We start from the raw sequence: 19113 nt of genomic DNA on the forward strand, positions 1-19113 counted from the left end.
CAAACAGTTTCTCTTTTAAATGTGGTTCCTATGAAATTTTTCTTCATAATTTGTAATAGAGTGCTCAGACATACAATCTGAAGATGAAGTTTGATAGGCAAGAGGAAAGCTTGTTTCACAGGAGTCATTTGTCACCCCACCCATGTGGTCATGTTTTTTATGGGAGCAGAAAACCTTTTTATATAAATTTTCGTCTCTGTACTTGATGTGTTGAAATGAGCTTGCTTTTGCACTGGTGGTTGTTTAAACAACAGCAACAATACTTGTTATTTTTTGTGTAATGTTGTTCATGCAAAAGACAGGTTGGTCTTATTGTTTTAATGGCAATTGTAACCCTCAAGCCAGAATCTCCAAAATCCCTGACCACCACTTCTTGTGGTGGAAATGTGCAGAATATTAAGAGATTAGATTACAGTAGAGTTAGAGAACTTGATTCAGGAGCAGAACTGACACTATGTTGCTTCAATAGAGATATACTGTGCAATTTATCATTAAAATCTTCCCTGAAAATAAGGCTGTTTTTCTAATTAGAGAGTACCAAAGGTTTTTTTCTGAGAGTGTTAAAATAAAGTTGCAGTAATGTGTTTTTTTTTCACTACCTTCAGCTGGCATACAGAAGCACAAAATTTATGCACAGCAGGTTTTGAAGGTTATAATAATGTTAACCCTGTTTTAATGAAAACAAAACATACAAAAAAATCCAAAGCACTACAGCAAAAAAAAGTCTATCTTAATCTCCTCTTTGGTTGCTCTGCTTTTGGTGTGTTCTAAATGTCAGATCCACCATGCAGGTACAGCTGTTATTTTTTTAAATAATGGTCAAGTATTCTGCAGAAATACAATCCAGGACTATTGTAGCTCTCGTTTAGTAACCTTTAGTTCCACCAAAGGGAATATGCGTATAAATAAGCACTAAATCAATCCTGACCCAGTCATATTTAATTTTTTTCTCTATCAACCTTGAGTGGAGGGCACAGATTCCCACACCCTTTAATCTATCTTCATTACAGCCTGTGATGGACAGCTAGGAATGAGAGATCTGTGACTGCATTTTCCGCTGTTTGGTATATCTGTGCCACATGTCGCAGAGAGAATAGCAACAGAGAACAAAAAAGTCTCTCTCTCTCTCTCTCTCTCTCTCTCTCTCTCTCTCTCTCTCTCTCTCTCTCTGTGTGTGTGTGTGTTTGTGTGTGTTTTGGCATTTTGGAAATGATGCTGCAACAGGATGAGATATCATGGAGATATCATGATGTGGTATGATGTTTGTCTAGCAATTAAACAGCTCATTAGTCCAGGTATAAGACAATTTTTACATTATTTACCATACTTTTTCTTCTAGATTTAGTTTTTTTATTTCACTTGTCTTTACAAATTCAAATCAATGTAAAATATTTTTTACCAGAGGTGAGAATGGAAGGTCTAATAAGTAAAATACTCGTTACAAAAACACTAAAATATATATAAAGTGTAAAATGTTATAAATTAAATGAAACCAGGTAAATGCTATCTGGTTTTAAAATGTGTGTGTCATAGCTTTGTGTCTGTTTAAACTATTGTGTATGAGACGCAAAAAATGTGTTTAAATTGCAATGCAACCTACCACATAATTATTGAAAAACTATAACATAACCCTAGAGTAGAAACAAAATGAGGGATTGTATTTTCCAAAACAAGCTGTCTGGTAAAAAAGTGCAGCTGGTACCACAAACCCATTATACTGCATGCTATTACTCAGTTTAGCTAGCATTTTTTTATCTGTTTATTGAAGTATCAATGTTGCTGGGAATTCTCAATATATTCAAGTGCTACAAAATAGCTAAATATAACTGTAACTGTTACTTGGCTCATGGGGGCAATGACGAGACAGAAGGCAGGCTTGAATAACACAACACTCTTTGAATCACTCTTCAGTGCTCTTTTCAACACAATTTCGTGCTTCCTCTTAATTCTTTTTTTTTTTTATTTTTTTTTTTTTATATATAAAAGAGCACTTATTGCTGTGTAAATCAAACCTATCATGAACACTTCTGATTTGGCAGGGGAATGAATTTGGTTGACTGATTACTTTCCATTATTTGACTATGACTTCCAAACCCCAGTGGCTCAAACTGTATTGAACACTACTGAGGCCTTTTTTTGTCTAGTCATGGTTAGAAAGAAATTAAACCACAAAGCAAGGCTTTGCGAGATCCCTGTGGACTGATGGAGGTGCAGATTAGCATTCACAAAGAGACTTTCTCTGCAGATGAGAAAGAGCTTGATAAACAGCACTGTCTAGTCCTCATCTTATTGCCACTAATCAATATCTCCTATCAATATGCATAAGTGTAATGTCATGGGCATTTATGCTGGGCAGGCTTCCAGAACAGCCCATCTCTGCTAATTCAGTTAGCTACAGGTGGCATAGTTGTGTGTAGTATATGCGTTTTATATTATGTATAGTATAGCATTTATAGTATATGTTTTTTAGCTTTGTGTAAGGATGTGTGAGGGGAGATGGCTGCTGAAGGCATTTCCACAGCAGCACCTGCACATTAAAGCTTTCAGGTTATGCAGACACCCACATTCATGACAACATCTGACAGGCCAATCATCTGTCCCATTGTTTATCCTTGCAATATCACTGACATGAGGAGATGAGATTCAGGTATTTATTGGGTTCCGATGTTGCTTGAGGAAAAGTCCAGTATTTTGTATCCCTTTTTCATTTCATCTCTCTCAGATTCTTTCTCATCATTCTCATGAACTGCTCATGTTTATACACTCATAAACTAGCTAATATAAGGATCTCGAGTGTGGCCTGTCCTCTTCCTTGTGCATATACCAGAACAACAAAGGCAGTTTAATCTTCTAGGATTATTCACACCATATGCTCAAACATTCTTCACACTCCACCACTAAATTGCTAATATTGGCACAGGCTCTAGCTGTTATTCTGCCTTCCTGCAGATTTAATATACAGTGTGCCATAGAACAGTACTTAGCTCTCACATGTTATGCAGTAGATACTTAAAAACAGTGTATATGTTTATATTACTCGGCTAAAAACATGCCTAGATTTTATAACTAGAATGAAATTGTTGAGTAAACAATTCATCATAGACTATAGAAGATAATTTATTTATAATGGCACCATCCAGTGTCATCCAGATCAAGAATGATTCCATTTAAAGTCTGGTTTCTTTAAGGTTTTTCCTTTACATAGTTGCTTCTTGTTTGTTTATTAGGGACACTTTTAGATGAATACATTTAAAAAAAGACGTATATGCTAAATTTTCTGCACATTTTTGTGTTTGTTTGCTTAGATAGCTGTATACTGGTGTCATTTTATAGGGAAAGATTGGGGATATGGGGATGGGTTGATACAGATATAAAGCTTTCTGTGTTAGTTAGTTGTCAGCTTTCAGAAATGTCTTGCTGAAAAGGGGGAGTTTGGTGGCAGGGGGTGATGTTTTGGGGAATTTTTGTCTTCTACGCTATCAGGGAAGTTCATAAATATTAATTAGGCAATGAACTGAACATGTCATTGGCTGAAGCATCACTGAGGCAACAGCTCCATGCTTAAGTTTGTTAGCTTGACTGACAGGTTGATCTCACAAGAGAAGTGAATGTTGTGCTGTGAAATAATCCAAAAGGAGGAGTAGCATAAGGGCTTGCTTGAGAATTTATTGAGAATTTTGAACAGCCTGTAAACAGTTTTCAGAGAAACAGATGGTGGAGTCGCATGAGTTGCTCGATGGAACAATGATACAGAATGCACAAGCTGGCAAATAGAATTAAAAGGTTGTTTTACAGTAACAGTAAAAATGGGTGTTTAATCTCATCACACCGTATATACTTAATATGAAATCATCAGCAAATACTGATGTATAATCATTGTGCATAAACATTAAATGCTGTACGTACTGCTAGAATGCTAGAATGTACTGTAAAAAAAAAAAATGTATATATGTCTCTACAGTTCAGAGGTGACAAAAAAGTTCTGTCTATTTTTATCTTCATTGCACAAGAGATTTACTGAAACACCCCGAATTATATCATTGTGATTGGTCTTTGCTGGAATTTATGCTGAACAAATGTCAAATAATAGGAATCATTTTAAATAATTCTCTGTGGTTTTATGTCGTGTGGTTTTAACTGACACTCAATTTGACAAGCATCTAACAGACAGGAATATTAATCTAAAACAATTTAGTACATACCGTATGAACAGGGTTTTATAAGTCACCTAACACTAATATAAATGCAACATTAGCTTTTATTGACTGGCCTGTCTCAAAAACAACCCCAGTTCACTTCTGACAATTGTATGCATTTAAGAGGTTACCAATAATGCACTGACTTTTTAACCTGGATTCAAATTGTGGTATTTGGATTTTTGTACCAGTATTATTCTATATGCTATTATACATGTATGCAGTCAATACACAGTTTGTGTACATGTACATGTCTTAATAAATCAGATTTGTGTGTGTGTGTGTGTGTGTGTGTGTGTGTGTGTGTGTGTGTGTGTGTGTGTGTGTGTGTGTGTATCCTTTATAAATACATGGAAGTTATTCCAACTGATGTTGACTAGCTAGCTAACATTAAAGCTAAGGTTCCTGAAACTGGTCTGTGGTGCAGCAGGTTACTTTAGTGCCTCACATATTTAGGTTCCCAAAAGTTCCATTCATAGTTTTTGAGAAATATGTTTTGTTCCTTTTCTTTATATTCAACAAATTATGTAATTTAACTGTATAAAGATTTACTGAACCAAGCAAATACTGTATATAAATGTATAGATGCTAAACTTTATTTCTTTTTTAAAATCCTCCCTCAGGATAAATAATAGCTTTACACACTCTTGGCATCCTGACAGTTTGTTTCTCCAAACATTCATCTATAATACTTTGCCATGCCTTTTGTAAAATTTGTCAGAGGTGTTCTTCAGTAGTTGGATATTTCTTCCAGACCTTCTGACCCAGGTTCTCCCAGAGCAGTTCAATAGGATTTAGGTCCAGTGACTGGGCAGGCCATTCTATGATAGATAACACTCCATCAGACGCTTGCAGAGCTTTGACATATGCTTCAGGTCATTGTTTGCTGAAACATGTATATGATTTTATAAAGAAAAAATGATATACTAAAGTAACAAGCATATGTCTCAAAAACAGTAAATGAGTAGGTGTTTTTAACATTTATTTTCTTTTTTGACAGGCACAGTATATTGACAATTCTAATCGACCTCTATATGCAATTGGCCTTAGTGCCCCTTGCACTTCTGAATAAATGAATTCAATTGCATAATGGTTTACACAAGATGCCAATTTTAAAATTGGCATAAACTCTGTCATACCACAAAGAGTTCACACATGCAGAAAGGATTTAATAAGCTGTAAGACTTTAAGACTCTGAAGACTCAATATGGTAAATATTACAAATATAAGTGACAAAGTGAGTTTATTTTTACCTAAATAATAACATTAATGCCAGTGATGGGTGCAGTACAAATATCCTGTTTAAATATTGTTTCAGTGAATGTGATAATACTCCAAAAGTATAAATTGCTATTTATGTAGTTAAGTATTAAAAATTCTGCTCTATAAGCAATATTTGTCATTAATGTATGAAATTCAGTGCTTCTCTTGCATGCATTGAATTATCATTCAAGGAACTCAATGAGAGAACCTTGAGAAAAGCTGTGGGGTTGTGGTGGTGGTGATTTTATGGTTTATCCTTTATCTCAATGTATGTATGTATGTATGTATGTATGTATGTATGTATGTATGCTCTTCTGAAATGTAGTGGAGTGAAAAAGCTCAAAACCATCATGAAAATGGGAATAATGATTAAAATGTAGTGAAAGTAAACATTTCCCAACATGATAATAAGTACAGCTACTTAATAAAACGAACAGCAGAAGCACAATCAAATACTTCAGTAAAAAAATAATAAAAATTCGTTCCTGTCCATTCCTGTTTATACAATAAATATAGCAATTGGCCCCTTAAACTGTTTACTCTTTAAATTATATTTTGCACAAACAAACAAACAAATGTGATCAATAACAGGGTCAGGGTTAGAGGACACCTTTCTGTAAAAAAAAAAAAAAAAAAAAAAAGTGCTTTCAGTCGCTAAACAAAGAGATGCTGTCTCATGGGGACTGGAAGAGCACGCACATGTCTTCCATCACAACGACAAGGAAAAAAAGGGAAATGAGGGGGGGACAGGGACAGAAGGCTTGGAGGACGCTCTCGGTGTATTGCCCTCATTCGGGCTTTCTCCCCTCAGCGCGTCTTTGTTCGAATCCCAGCAGCTCTCGCGAAACAGATGGCGTCCCGCTCGCGCTCCCCTCGGCCAATCGCGCGCGCCATAATCAGCTGACTCGCGCGGACAGCGCCAGGTGCGCGAGCTCCGCTATTCTGTCTGCGAAGCGCGTGCTGCTCCAGTGTGCAGAGACCACCGGTGGCGTACCGCTGCTCCTCTCTCTAACCGGACCATGCTCTTTTCTATCAGGGGGAATCCGCGTGGACATAACGAAACGGGTGCCCGAATAAAACATATGGCTTGAAGGCGTCTCGTGGTGTAAAACTAGGGAGCAACGCGATCACAAACACACACAGGCTCATATCGCCTTCTGGATTTGTCCCCTTGTTTGTTGACGTTTCGGTCTGTAAGGACATTGCATGCACTGAGGGAGGAGGCCGGTGTAACTGAAACGTGCACGCCAAAAAAGGTAATATATGTTTTCCAGATTTCTTTGTGCACATATAATGTTTTACTTTTAATGCAAAATAATAAACAAAAAATGCACAAGAATCCACATACTGTAGAATGTATTCGTACAGAAAAAACAGTACCTCTTGGAGATTTGGTTTGTTGCAGTAGGAATTATGCGTGGTGCAGTACATCGTGCATTATCATATTAAACTATCATCTTTTACAATTAAGGTTCATGTGTGTATTTACAAGTATATTGATTGTATATCCATCTGAGGAATTGGTTGTCCCCACGCAAGTCCACACAGCCTTGCATTCATTCTGTAGTTGCCTTTGATCTGCACTCGTAATGTGATTTGCATCCCAAATATGATGGCACAGGCAGATGTCTCGACGGCTCCCTTGTTCGAAATTCAAGGAGACGCAAGAACTTTGGAAGAAAAGAGCAGGAACCCCGGACCATGTTAAACGTGGAAAGGCGTGTTTAAGTGCATGGCAGGGATGCATAATAATAAGGAAAGGATTGTGAGTTGTTCATATTGTCCTTGAGGGACGCCTCCGCCTAGCTGCAGCTGTTGCGTCTGCAGAGCTTGCAGAACTTCTGGGAGGCGGTGACGAGCATATTAATGAAACTGGCGTCCTGAGGCAGCTGGGCTTATATAAACAGTGCCGGGGTTTTATTAAACATGGAAGCTGCTGTGAAAGACTAAGAGAAGTGAGAAGATGCATATATAGGAGAGCATTAATGCTTTTTCTTTCATGAGCTATTTTTGAGGATTTATGAGGTTATGTTCATGCTTGACTGCAACAAATGTTGTTGTTTTTGTTATAAGTCTATTGCTTTTGTAAACAGTGTGCAAATTACAATAACACATCTTTATCCAAAATAGAATTTGACAAAATACTTGGATTTTTGAAGATTTGAAAGGATCTATAAATCCAGATCCCTACACATAGGCATTAGCTTTACAATGCTTACCATTTATCTAAAAAGATTTGCATTTCTATTTTATTTGGTTCTAGTCTATGTAATTATATTGCAAATTTAATTTTTAATTCTACCTTTTAACTTTACTTTTCTAGTACTCTTTAATTTTTATATTTTATGTAATGGAGCAGCTGTAAAAAGCATTTTACTGCATGCTGTACTGTGCATGGTAATTTATGTGACATAATATGTGAAATCTAAATTTGGGAGAGACAATAGTTAGTATGCCCAATTAAATACAAATTATTACATATTACCTTTGAAAATATATCAAGCAGCTTTAATGAAATATTAGTATGAACATGACGTTGTGCTACTCTATTCACTTACAAAGCAGAAGGGTTTTGATGCATTCCTTTAAAAAGACTATGCATTGTCAACATGGTACTGTGCAATCCATTTCTGCTTTACGTTCCATTAGACTTTTTGAGTAAAACAATTTAATTATTATTATTTTATTTTTTTTACATTTTCTGCATTGGCATCTATGACTACTCACTTCACTCAAATTGCACATACAATGTGTGTGATATTCTTTTTACTCTGATAAACCTAAATTTTTTATGCTGATGGAAGTGCTCATAAAAACCTAGTGCTACACAGAAAAAAAAAGAAACCGAAGCAGAGCCACGACTGCACCCAAATGCTTGAGTATTGTATTACATTCTACCCAAAAATAGAGGCGTGTGTCATTTTACACTATAATGTACAGGCGTACTGCCTACTGACATAGATGAGCTTTTTTTATGAGCACTACTGCACTGAAAATTATATTATTTTTGCATTTTTATGTATGATTTTTTATATCCCTTTTGAGAAAATGAGTACCTCATAAAGAAAACTCAAGATTTTAAATCCTAAGAGTACAAAAAAAAAAACAGGCAACAAACTTCCAGACTAAAAAAGTATCTTCTTATGTTCTCATTTTCTCTCCCCTTTTATCTGCTAGGGAAGAACAATCCTTCTTCCATGATGTAAGAGATATCTGGGTGACAAAAACCTTTAAGCATAAAGAATGTAAAACAAAAAAACAGAATAATCACATCAAATAGTAAAGATAGTGTGTAGGGGAACAATCCAGGCTGTATTCTTCTGTATTATTTCCCTAAGAAGTGTGTGTTTGTTGCAGAGACAGGGAGTAGAATAGACCAGGCAGCAGATTGACTAATTCAAGCCATCATGATGTGGTTGAGAAATCTTTTTGTTTAGTGTACATAAAAAAAAACCCACAATGGTTCTTGCAATCAGTGCACCCCACAAATTATTTCACCATTTATAGATTTATTGTCAATATATTTACATATAAAAATAATCATATCTTGGTATTGTATTTTTAGTTTTATTAGCAGCATGTTTGTGAGATACTCTGTTTACACTATAACAGAGTGTTTCTCTTTGGAGTTGTAAAAACTCCTTGAGACTCTTGAGTTTATATCGCCAGTACCCTTACAGTATGTATTTGGTAAAGTGTTCGCTTGAATCAATGTTCTTCCTGTAATGTACTTCCTGTAAGACCCTCCTCCATGAAAACATTTAACATTGCTTTATATGATTGTTTATATAAATCTTAAGACTGAGATAATCATCCAAAAAATCCTTGTTGTTGGTCCTTCGACTACTTGTGGATAATCTAAACGTGTGTTTGGGCACATAATCTTATTATAAGATTCATTTAAGGACAAGTCTTGATTTAGACATTACATTCATCCTTGCAAATCCTGTCAAAGGTTCCCAAGATTAATTCTTTCCCCCATTGTTACCAGAATTGTACTTAATATATATATATATATATATATATATATATATATATATATATATATATATATATATATATATATATATATATATATAATATACCTTTTGAGGGGAATAATAGCCCAGTGGTTAAGGCTCTGGGTTACTAATTAGAAAGTCGGGGTTTCAATCCCCAGCATCACCACATCACCATGCTCACACTTTTGGGCTCTTGAGCAAGGCCCGTAAGTCTCTATGCCCCAGGGGTGCTGTATTAATGATGTTTTTGCGCTCTGACCCCAGTTTCTTAATGTTGCTGAGAAATGCGATTCAAAGGTGATTCAACATCTCGATATATTTGATGTATATTTTACATGCTATTTTTTTACTATATTGACAGATGCCAGTTAAGATACTTTAAGTTCTCAGATTTCTTCAAATGACAATACAGGCTTCATACAGCACAAAGAATCCCGACTCCTTGTTTCAGTTACGTTTTCAGTAGCTTATAATGTATAAAGTGCTAGAAAAAGACCCTAGGGATAATAAGATGATTTTTTTAAAGGACAAAAATAGCTAAAGCAATATTGTGAAAAAGAAATTAGATTTGGGCGTTTAGAGACCCTTGAGGCTTGCCTGTTTTCCACTTTACCCTTTAATTCCATTGGTCTGCTGTCATCTGTAATCAATGAATAGCAAATTCCAATACTCTTGATCAACAAATGTACCATTTGACCAAAGATATTTCTAGTATTTAATACTATAAAGTGTTAATCAATGAGAATCACGCGTAAATACGCTATCATCTCTGTTCCCCTATTGAGATGCCTCTGGGGTGCTGAACAGAATTCCATTATCATTCATTTCACAAACTTCACTTCTCTGTAATGGTATCAGCTTCAACCACGACTCCTTTTTTTTCGTTCAGACTGTGCTGTAGATCTCCCTTGGATTTCATTCTCTCCCTCTTTTTTTCTGCTTGCTTAGGCAGTGTATCATTGCTTCATTTCCAACACATTTTTGCCTACATGGATTAGTGTTTAGACAAGCATGGATAAATACTCCTTCCTGAGAAAGGTGAAACATGTTCAAGGTTATTTTTGGACCCGAGTAGAGGATAGGGGACAATGGTTCCTCAGCATCTTTCTGCCCATAATAGCAGTGTATTTTACAGCTCAGGCTGCACTCTATTCACAAGTGACTTACTAAAAATGAGCTTGAAGTGTGTTTTCATTACAGTTCTTTTTGCACAAGTTGTTTTACTGGTGTGTTGCAGTTGATAAACACAGATCATTTTGGTACCAGATAAAAGGATCTGTTTTGGAATGGATTATAACTTTAGCTTGACATAAATGCATTTGTCATGCGCTTTATTAGAACACAGGCACTTGTACAGATTTAACATTTTAATACACATTTTTGAAAGTTATTAGCAAGAGAGATCAAAGAAAGGTCAGTATAGGGTGTAAGAGAGAAAGAGTGAATGCTCTGACTCTGTTTTTAGTTTGACAGACACAATGTGATGCCCCCCCCCGCAATCCTGAGGGGGACAGAGGGGAACAATCAAATGGCAGATGGTGTCAGCAGATTTTTTATGGCTGTCAATTATGATTTAAAGCAGAAAGATGCATTGGAAAATGGACAATTATAGTAAGAAGTCATTGTGTAAAAGACCAGCCTAATAAAGCTTGAGTAGTATAAACAATCATTTACTTCTATTTTTCTCAATTAAAGGATGCCAACTTCTAGCATTCAACTATTGAATGGATGATTGATTTACAGTGTTTTAGGTGTATTTAAGAGGTGAGCAGCAATACAGAAATATACAGTGTTATACAGTATATATTATTTAGATTTGCTTGGATAGAACAGTGAGCTGTTGGTGTAGTATATATTTTACAAATGTGTCTTGGTACTTGAGGCTTTAACTACTTCACATCACCAAAAATCAATGTTCACGTTGTCTACTAACAGGTTTGGAACAAGTTCAAACAAATCAATAGCTCTTTCCAACAAAGCACTAAAAGCCTTTTTATTTTTTTTTTCTGGGCTGCTGCCAGACAAGTCCAGCCTCAAGGTTTACACTATATATCTAACTACAGATTTTAACTATAGGTTTTATCATACTGTTTGGCAAAACTTCAGAACGCACTGGATCAGAAAAGAATTAATTTGCTTTAATGTACCATTGCATTAAATACATTCATTCATTTTTTATCTGTTCATTGGAATTCTGGCAACACTGAACAACTCCGCTGTTAGCTGTTTCTGTTTAACTGACTCGGACGCAAGAAGAGTCTTATTAACTAATAAACCGTTAATTATTACTATTCCTATTTTTTACTAATCAAATGTATAAACAATATTTCTTTCATTCAATCTTTTTGGTCAGAATATTCTGCAATACTAAGCTTTGAGCTAAAATGCTGGACCCATTTCCAACCGAAATTGTGTGGGATGCTTCGCTGTATCGTTTTTCATCCTTCCGAGTGTTTTATTCCTTTTTGTGTTAAGTACCTGAGCCAAAGTGCTGAATCTGAGATTAACCTCACTATGAAGATATTATGAAGATTAACAGGCAGTGAAATATTAATACTAGACATATTAAAACAAAATTATTCCTATAGATGATGCTGAACATAATGGCATGCATAACTCTTGTTTCAGACTGGGCATACTGAAACTGGTAAGCTTTAGTTTATCCTCTAGTGATTATGATTCAAAATACAAACAAATGCAATATTTATTTTAATGTCTATCCCCATTTAATAACATTACACAAAAAACTGCATGAGACTACAACGCCTTATGCTAACGAAAAAGGCAAGCTTTCTGAATTAATAGGCATCATGATCTTGATAGGCATCCATGTCTTGATTGATTGTCTGTTGTCATTTATTGTTTACAGGGCTCTGTTGATTTTTCCTACAGTGCATCTGGACACTAAGGCACCGTAGTACAATGTAGCCAGAATCCTTCAGGAAAATTAATAAGATTTGATTTAGGAAACAGAACACATGGCCAGATATGAAGCAAATAGGACCTTTAGACAAATAATGCATTTCCAATATCAGGATTTTTAGACAAGTCACACAGCACACATGGTCACAATTAAAGAGTGACAGATTCTTTCATGTGCTTTTACATGGCACATTCATTCCTTGCTCTTGATTTGCTTGATTTCTAAATAGTTGATCTAATTATATTTCAACTCTTAAAACCAGTACATACAATTTTGCCATATTGCCATAGAATGTATTTATTTATTTATTTTATTTATTTACCCTTGCTTTGGCAAAAAAATCTTTTTCTGCAGATTCAGCTAAAGCAAAGGTTAGACTTGATGTGGACACAGTTAGCACAGTGGAAAGTTCAATACACTGCATTGGCAAAAGACATGGAACATGGAATTATGCATTTGTGGTTGCCTTCACTTTGTGTAACCATAGACATTTAGTATACTTAGAATTTGCAAATACTAGTTTTGGGTTAGGCAGAAAAAAACTTAAGCATTTCACTTTTCTGTGTCAATAGAAATGAATTAATTGTTGCTTTTGATATGCATCTTATATTTTTCTCATTTTTAGAGTATTTTTTAAATAATAGCTATTGGAAAAAAAATAATTTTTTGTTGTATGTACAATATATCAATGAAAAAATTATTTTTATATTTTCAAACATTTGTTTTAAAAAATGCATTACAGAAAAAAGAATATTAGTAAAGCAACATCAATCATCAATCCAAATAAAAATCAGCGACTTCAGTTCTGCTACCTCCAGCTCAACCTCCTGTCTTTTACTCAATGCCACTGTCTCTAAAACATACAACATCTCAAGTCTCACCACAGTCCTATAAACTTTCTCTTTCACTATTACAGATACCCTTCTATCACAAATCACTCCTGCCACTCTTCTTCACCCACTCCACCCTGCCTGCACTCTTTTCTTCACTTTTTTAACACGCTCTTCATTACTTTTTACTGTTGACCCCAGCTACCTGAACTCCTCCACATTCAACCCTCTTCTCCCTGCAACCACACCACTCCACTGCCCTCCCTCTTTTTCACACACATGTACTCTGTCTTACTCCTATGGTCTTTCATTCCCCTTCTCTCCAACATGTACCTTAACGTTTCCAGGCTCATCTCAACCTGCTCCCTCCCTACTCTCACCACAAATCCAAAAATCATAGTCAATAGAGACTCCTGTCTGACCTCGTCCGTCAACCTGTTCATCAGCACTGCAAACAGGAAAGGGCTCAAAGCCGATCCTTGATGCAGTCCCATGTTTTGTAGAAATATGTAATTTTAGTATTTTTACAGATATCTATACATTACAGCATTTCATAACATGTTCAGATATGTGAACAGTATATTATAAACAGGATTACATTTCAGTGGTTCACAATATGGTAAACTATTAAATGGTGCAAAAATAAATGTTTTACCTGAATGGCAAATGTAAATACACTTAATATATTATTATAAATGTGTCTTTTGTTCAAATAAGTTTTAAGAACATCAACAATTTACAGAATTTAACTAAATTATGCAATGGATAATCCAGTTTGTCTGATTGGGTATAAAATTTGTTTAAATTGGACACAGACTTCTTTAGAGAATATCTTATCCACAAAAAGTTGTTATAAAATAATTTTTAAATAGAATCTTTTGGTTACATTTTTGCCTGCATTTTCCGTATATTATTGTTCTCTACTTAATATGCAGCTGTAATAAAATAATTCTTGCTCCGCTAGGTTTGAAAGAAAATCTCCCTCTAGGTAAAATCTGATTCATCACTAACTAGGAAATTGTGTTTGGATATTATGTGCAATTCAGTGTAGGCAATTTTAAACAAACTCTCTTGGGCTGTTTTGGTCTTGCACATGAAAGCATCTGTGGAGAAATAATCTACATTCAAATTTGTAAGCTAAAAACAGTCTGGGTGTTATTATGTGTTAGACAGAGCAAGCACCTGGCTGGTGAGAATGGACATTTGCTCTACCATATGGCGCTGATGCTGAGTCAATCATTTTAGCAGCAAGAGTATTAAAGCAGGAGTCTTGGAGGCAGTACTGAATGCCAAATGTTATTTGTGAGATGAATAAACATAATTGTATTTTACTGAACACGGGACCAAACCTATTGTTTTTGCTATGATATTGATGCTCGTGTTATATTAACAGTTTACTCTGATTGTGCAGCTAATGCACAAAATGTAGGCAATGAAAGATGATTCAAATTTAAGGTGGTGATGTTTAATCGTTACATTCAACACCACGTGGATGTGATATTGGGATGAGTATTATGAAATGACAACCTTTAACTTAAACCATAACCACATTAATGAGGCCTGGTGTTAATCGCAGTTATACAAAGTATTCAGGGGGTTTATTTCATTTTCTTTTTTAATTAATGTCATCTTTGGCAAACCATGTCCTAATCAATCTCACTTTGTGCACAAGTGCATTGTCATGCTGGAACATAGTTGGGTCCTATAATTTAGTAAACTGTAATGCTACAGTACTCAAATACATTCTAGACACTTGTGTGCTTCCATCTTTGTGGCTACAGGTTATTTTTATTTTATATTACATACATGTACATATTCATATTTAGTTTTGATATATACAGAAGTTTTCATTTTATATAATCTGTCATATAATGTTATATAATGTCATGTGGGCTGTTTTATCCTGTATTTTGACAGAACCTTTTCTTTTGTTTCCAGACCCAGTTGTGTCATCCTAAAATCAGACTGTGGATCAGAAACAACCCTGTTGGTGTCTACAGGGATTATAGTGGGAAACTACCGTTTGAATTTCTGTGCCACTGTTGCTCAAGTTTTTACAGTAAAAAAGGATGATGCAGTTCTGAACACTTGATGAAAGTCTCACCGTACAGTCCATATCTTTTTTGCTTCTTTGGGAATTCAGACCATTTTTGATCAGAGTGGGTAAAATGGCTATAGGGACTGCATTCTGTGTTGCTCAGCCTTGCTTTATTTTGCTGTTGGCAGTACTTACATTCTCTGCTGTTGAATCTACAGAGTGTCCTCAGCTATGCGTATGTGAAATCCGGCCATGGTTCACACCCCAGTCTACCTACAGGGAAGCGATCACTGTAGACTGCAATGACCTACGTCTTACACGTATCCCTGGAAATCTGTCAAGTGACACACAGGTGTTGTTGTTGCAGAGTAACTATATTGCAAGGACCACTGAGGAACTGGAGCAGTTGCTAAACTTGACTGAACTGGATCTCTCCCAGAACAACTTTACCAACATTCGTGATATAGGCTTGACCAACATGTCCCAGCTCACCACACTCCATCTGGAGGAAAACCAAATTGTTGAGATGCCTGATTTCTGCCTTCAGGACCTTACAAACCTTCAGGAGCTTTATATAAACCACAATCAAATTAGTTCCATTGCACCTAATGCATTTGCTGGGTTGAGCAGCTTGCTAAGGCTACACCTGAACTCAAACAAACTCAAAGCTATTAATAGCCGCTGGTTTGATTCAACACCTAACCTGGAGATCCTTATGATTGGAGAAAATCCTGTAGTTGGTATTCTGGATTTGAATTTTAAACCTCTTGTTAACCTTAGAAGTTTAGTATTAGCAGGGATGGAACTTACTGATATACCTGGCAATGCTTTTGTAGGACTTGACAATCTTGAGAGCCTCTCTTTCTATGATAACAGACTTGTGAATGTTCCTCAAAATGCACTCCAGAAACTACCAAACCTGAAGTTTTTGGATTTGAACAAAAACCCTGTACACAAAATCCAGGAGGGGGACTTTAAAAACATGCTAAGGCTTAAAGAACTTGGCATTAATAATATGGGGGAGCTTGTATCCATTGACCGTTTTGCACTGGACAATCTGCCAGAACTGACCAAACTTGAAGCCACCAATAACCCCAAGCTCTCATACATTAGCCGATTAGCATTCCGTGATGTTCCATCTCTTGAGAGTCTAATGCTCAACAACAACGCTCTAAACTCAGTTTACTTGGCAACAGTAGAATCTTTACCAAACCTGCGGGAGATCAGCATTCACAGCAACCCACTGCGGTGTGATTGTGTTATTCAGTGGATGAGTTCAAATAAGACAACCATAAGATTTATGGAACCTCTATCAATGTACTGTGCAATGCCACCTGAGGTCAGAGGCCAGCGAATAAGAGAGGCACTTTCACATGAATCTGCTGAACAATGTTTGCCAATGATATCCCACGATACGTTCCCTAATCATCTTAACCTGGATATTGGCATGGCCGTAGACCTTGATTGTCGTGCAATGGCAGAGCCTGAACCAGAGATATACTGGGTAACACCATTAGGCAACAAGGTCATGATGGATACTGTGTCTGATAAGTACCGTCTGAACAGTGCTGGAACACTGCATATATCAAACATTCAGGCTGATGATTCTGGTCGCTACACATGTGTTGCTCAGAATACAGAAGGTGCTGACACTAGGGTGACTGCGATCCGAGTCAATGGTACTCTCCTGGACAACACACAGCTTATGAAAATGTATGTGAAACAGACCGAGTCCCACTCAATACTCGTCTCCTGGAAGGTAAACTCCAATGTAATGACTTCTAATCTCAAGTGGTCTTCAGCCACCATGAAGATCGACAACCCTCATATCACCTACACAGCCAGGGTCCCTGTAGATGTCCATGAGTACAATCTGACCCACCTTCAGCCAGCTACTGAATATGAGGTCTGTCTCTCAGTGTCCAATATTCACCAACAGACTCAAAAGTCTTGTGTAAATGTCACAACTAAACATTCAACATTTGCTGTGGAAATATCTGACCAGGGCACCAACACAGCTCTTGCTGCTGTCATGGGTACAATCCTCGCTATCATCAGCCTGGTGTTCATCTCTGTCTACATTGCCAAGAGATGGAAAAGGAAGAACTATCACCACTCTCTCAAAAAATACATGCAGAAAACCTCTTCTATTCCCCTTAACGAGCTATACCCTCCCCTCATCAATCTGTGGGATGTAGACACTGAAAAGGACAAAGATGGCTCCCTGGAGCCAAAGCCAAGCCAGGTTGACACAACAAGAAGCTACTACATGTGGTGAAGTCCATCAAAAACTTGTTTTGGAGCACAAAGACACATTTTATTATCTGTGCGAAAAATGAAAGTGAATTTATTCTCTGCATTGCTTACTGGTAACAACTACACTGCCAGTCAAAAGTTTTTGAGCACTGAGTTTTTTTTTACAGTTACATAATTAAACAAGTGATATGATTATAATGCTTTATTAAAGGCAAAAGCACTTGTTTGGTGAACCGGTCACCTCAAGCTTATAGTTTAGTGTGAATTGGTTCCAAGCCACAAAAAAAGGCAGTGGGAGCAAGTGTTTTTTACGTTCATGTGGAAGAAATAACAAGACCACATTTACATGGAAGTGTAGCAAGTGCTCACATTGCACAGTGTTGATTTATTAATGTTCGGTAACTGTTCTAATTTACGGTGATGTTGGTTTAAGTAACTAATTTGTACATATTTTGAGAAATAAATCATGTGGTCTGCAGGAGCAGCCAGAATTAGTCACAAGTGTCTGCAGGTAATAATTAATAATAATTTCTTTAGGAGTTTATGAAAGTGGTTAAAATAAATACAACAACAACAAAATCCCCCAACCATTTCTACTACAAGTGCCTAATAAGGTTTTCCAGCCTTTTTCTTTCAGTTAGATCCAAGTTTACCCCAATAAAAGAAAATGTTAGAAATCTTTTTTAGTTCATTTATACCTATTTTTATTTAGATTTTCTTACTTAATGCTAATTCTAAAATATTTACCTTGAACCATTTTTTTTTTATGTTCAACCAAATGTTTTCAATTTGAGATTCAGAAACTTTTGCTTGGCAGTGTAAATAGACTAATGATTCACATATTTTGGTAGAGCATCTTTTTTTTCCCCTTAGCTCAGTATTGCAGCTTTGTTTAGTTTCTGAGAAATGTTAGTAGCTGTGCTTTTTATGTTCCATATATTTAACCAGCACAGCATAGATATTGTCAAAGATTATTTTTGGGTCAGTTGATGCTATAACAGTTTGATCCAGGACTGTACAAATGTCTTTGACAGTATTCACATAGAATGTACATTTTCTTTCTCTCTTTTGTAAAACAGTTTATCTGTTGTGCACCGAAATATTTGAAGAACTCTGTCCATGGACTACAGTGTAAGCTGACAAAATGATTTTAGACTTGAGATCTATTGTCTATTAAATGATGTTAGCAATTGTTCTGTAATGTTGTATCAACTATAATTTTAACTTTTTTTATCAACATTAAAATTTGCGTTAGAACTTAAAGGAATAGTTCTTCTATATATTATTTTTTTTATTACCTATTCATATTCAATGATTAATAAAAAATTTATTAGTAGCATTTTTTACTTTTATGTATGTAGTTTGATTGTCAGGGTCTAGTTCTATTGCCACCAGGGTGCTTTCTTGCTGAAACAAGGATGCTTATTTCCTAGAATACTCAAGTCAAGTCAAGTCAAGAAGCTTTATCAAGAATACTAAAAGCAAAACTGTCACCTTGTGACCATAACTTCACAGACGTAGCCAATAAATTGTCGAGGTACATCACAGTCACATCATGGTAAGTATTCATTCATTTTTATTCATCACTGACTCAGAAAGCAGTCGC

At 35.9% G+C, this 19113-nt stretch overlaps 1 protein-coding gene across 1 annotated transcript; it reads left to right on the forward strand.

The window, feature by feature from the left end:
* Positions 1–6206: 6206 nt before the first annotated feature.
* On the forward strand, positions 6207–18770 carry lrrn1 (leucine rich repeat neuronal 1). The gene is made up of 2 exons (XM_046859896.1): positions 6207–6715; positions 15152–18770. Exon 2 carries the CDS (start codon positions 15382–15384, stop codon positions 17527–17529), a length of 2148 nt encoding a protein of 715 aa, XP_046715852.1. The 5' UTR covers positions 6207–6715; positions 15152–15381; the 3' UTR covers positions 17530–18770.
* Positions 18771–19113: the final 343 nt, after the last annotated feature.

This window comes from Silurus meridionalis, chromosome 1 (genome assembly GCF_014805685.1).
Source record: "Silurus meridionalis isolate SWU-2019-XX chromosome 1, ASM1480568v1, whole genome shotgun sequence".
Taxonomy (NCBI): Eukaryota; Metazoa; Chordata; class Actinopteri; order Siluriformes; family Siluridae; genus Silurus; species Silurus meridionalis.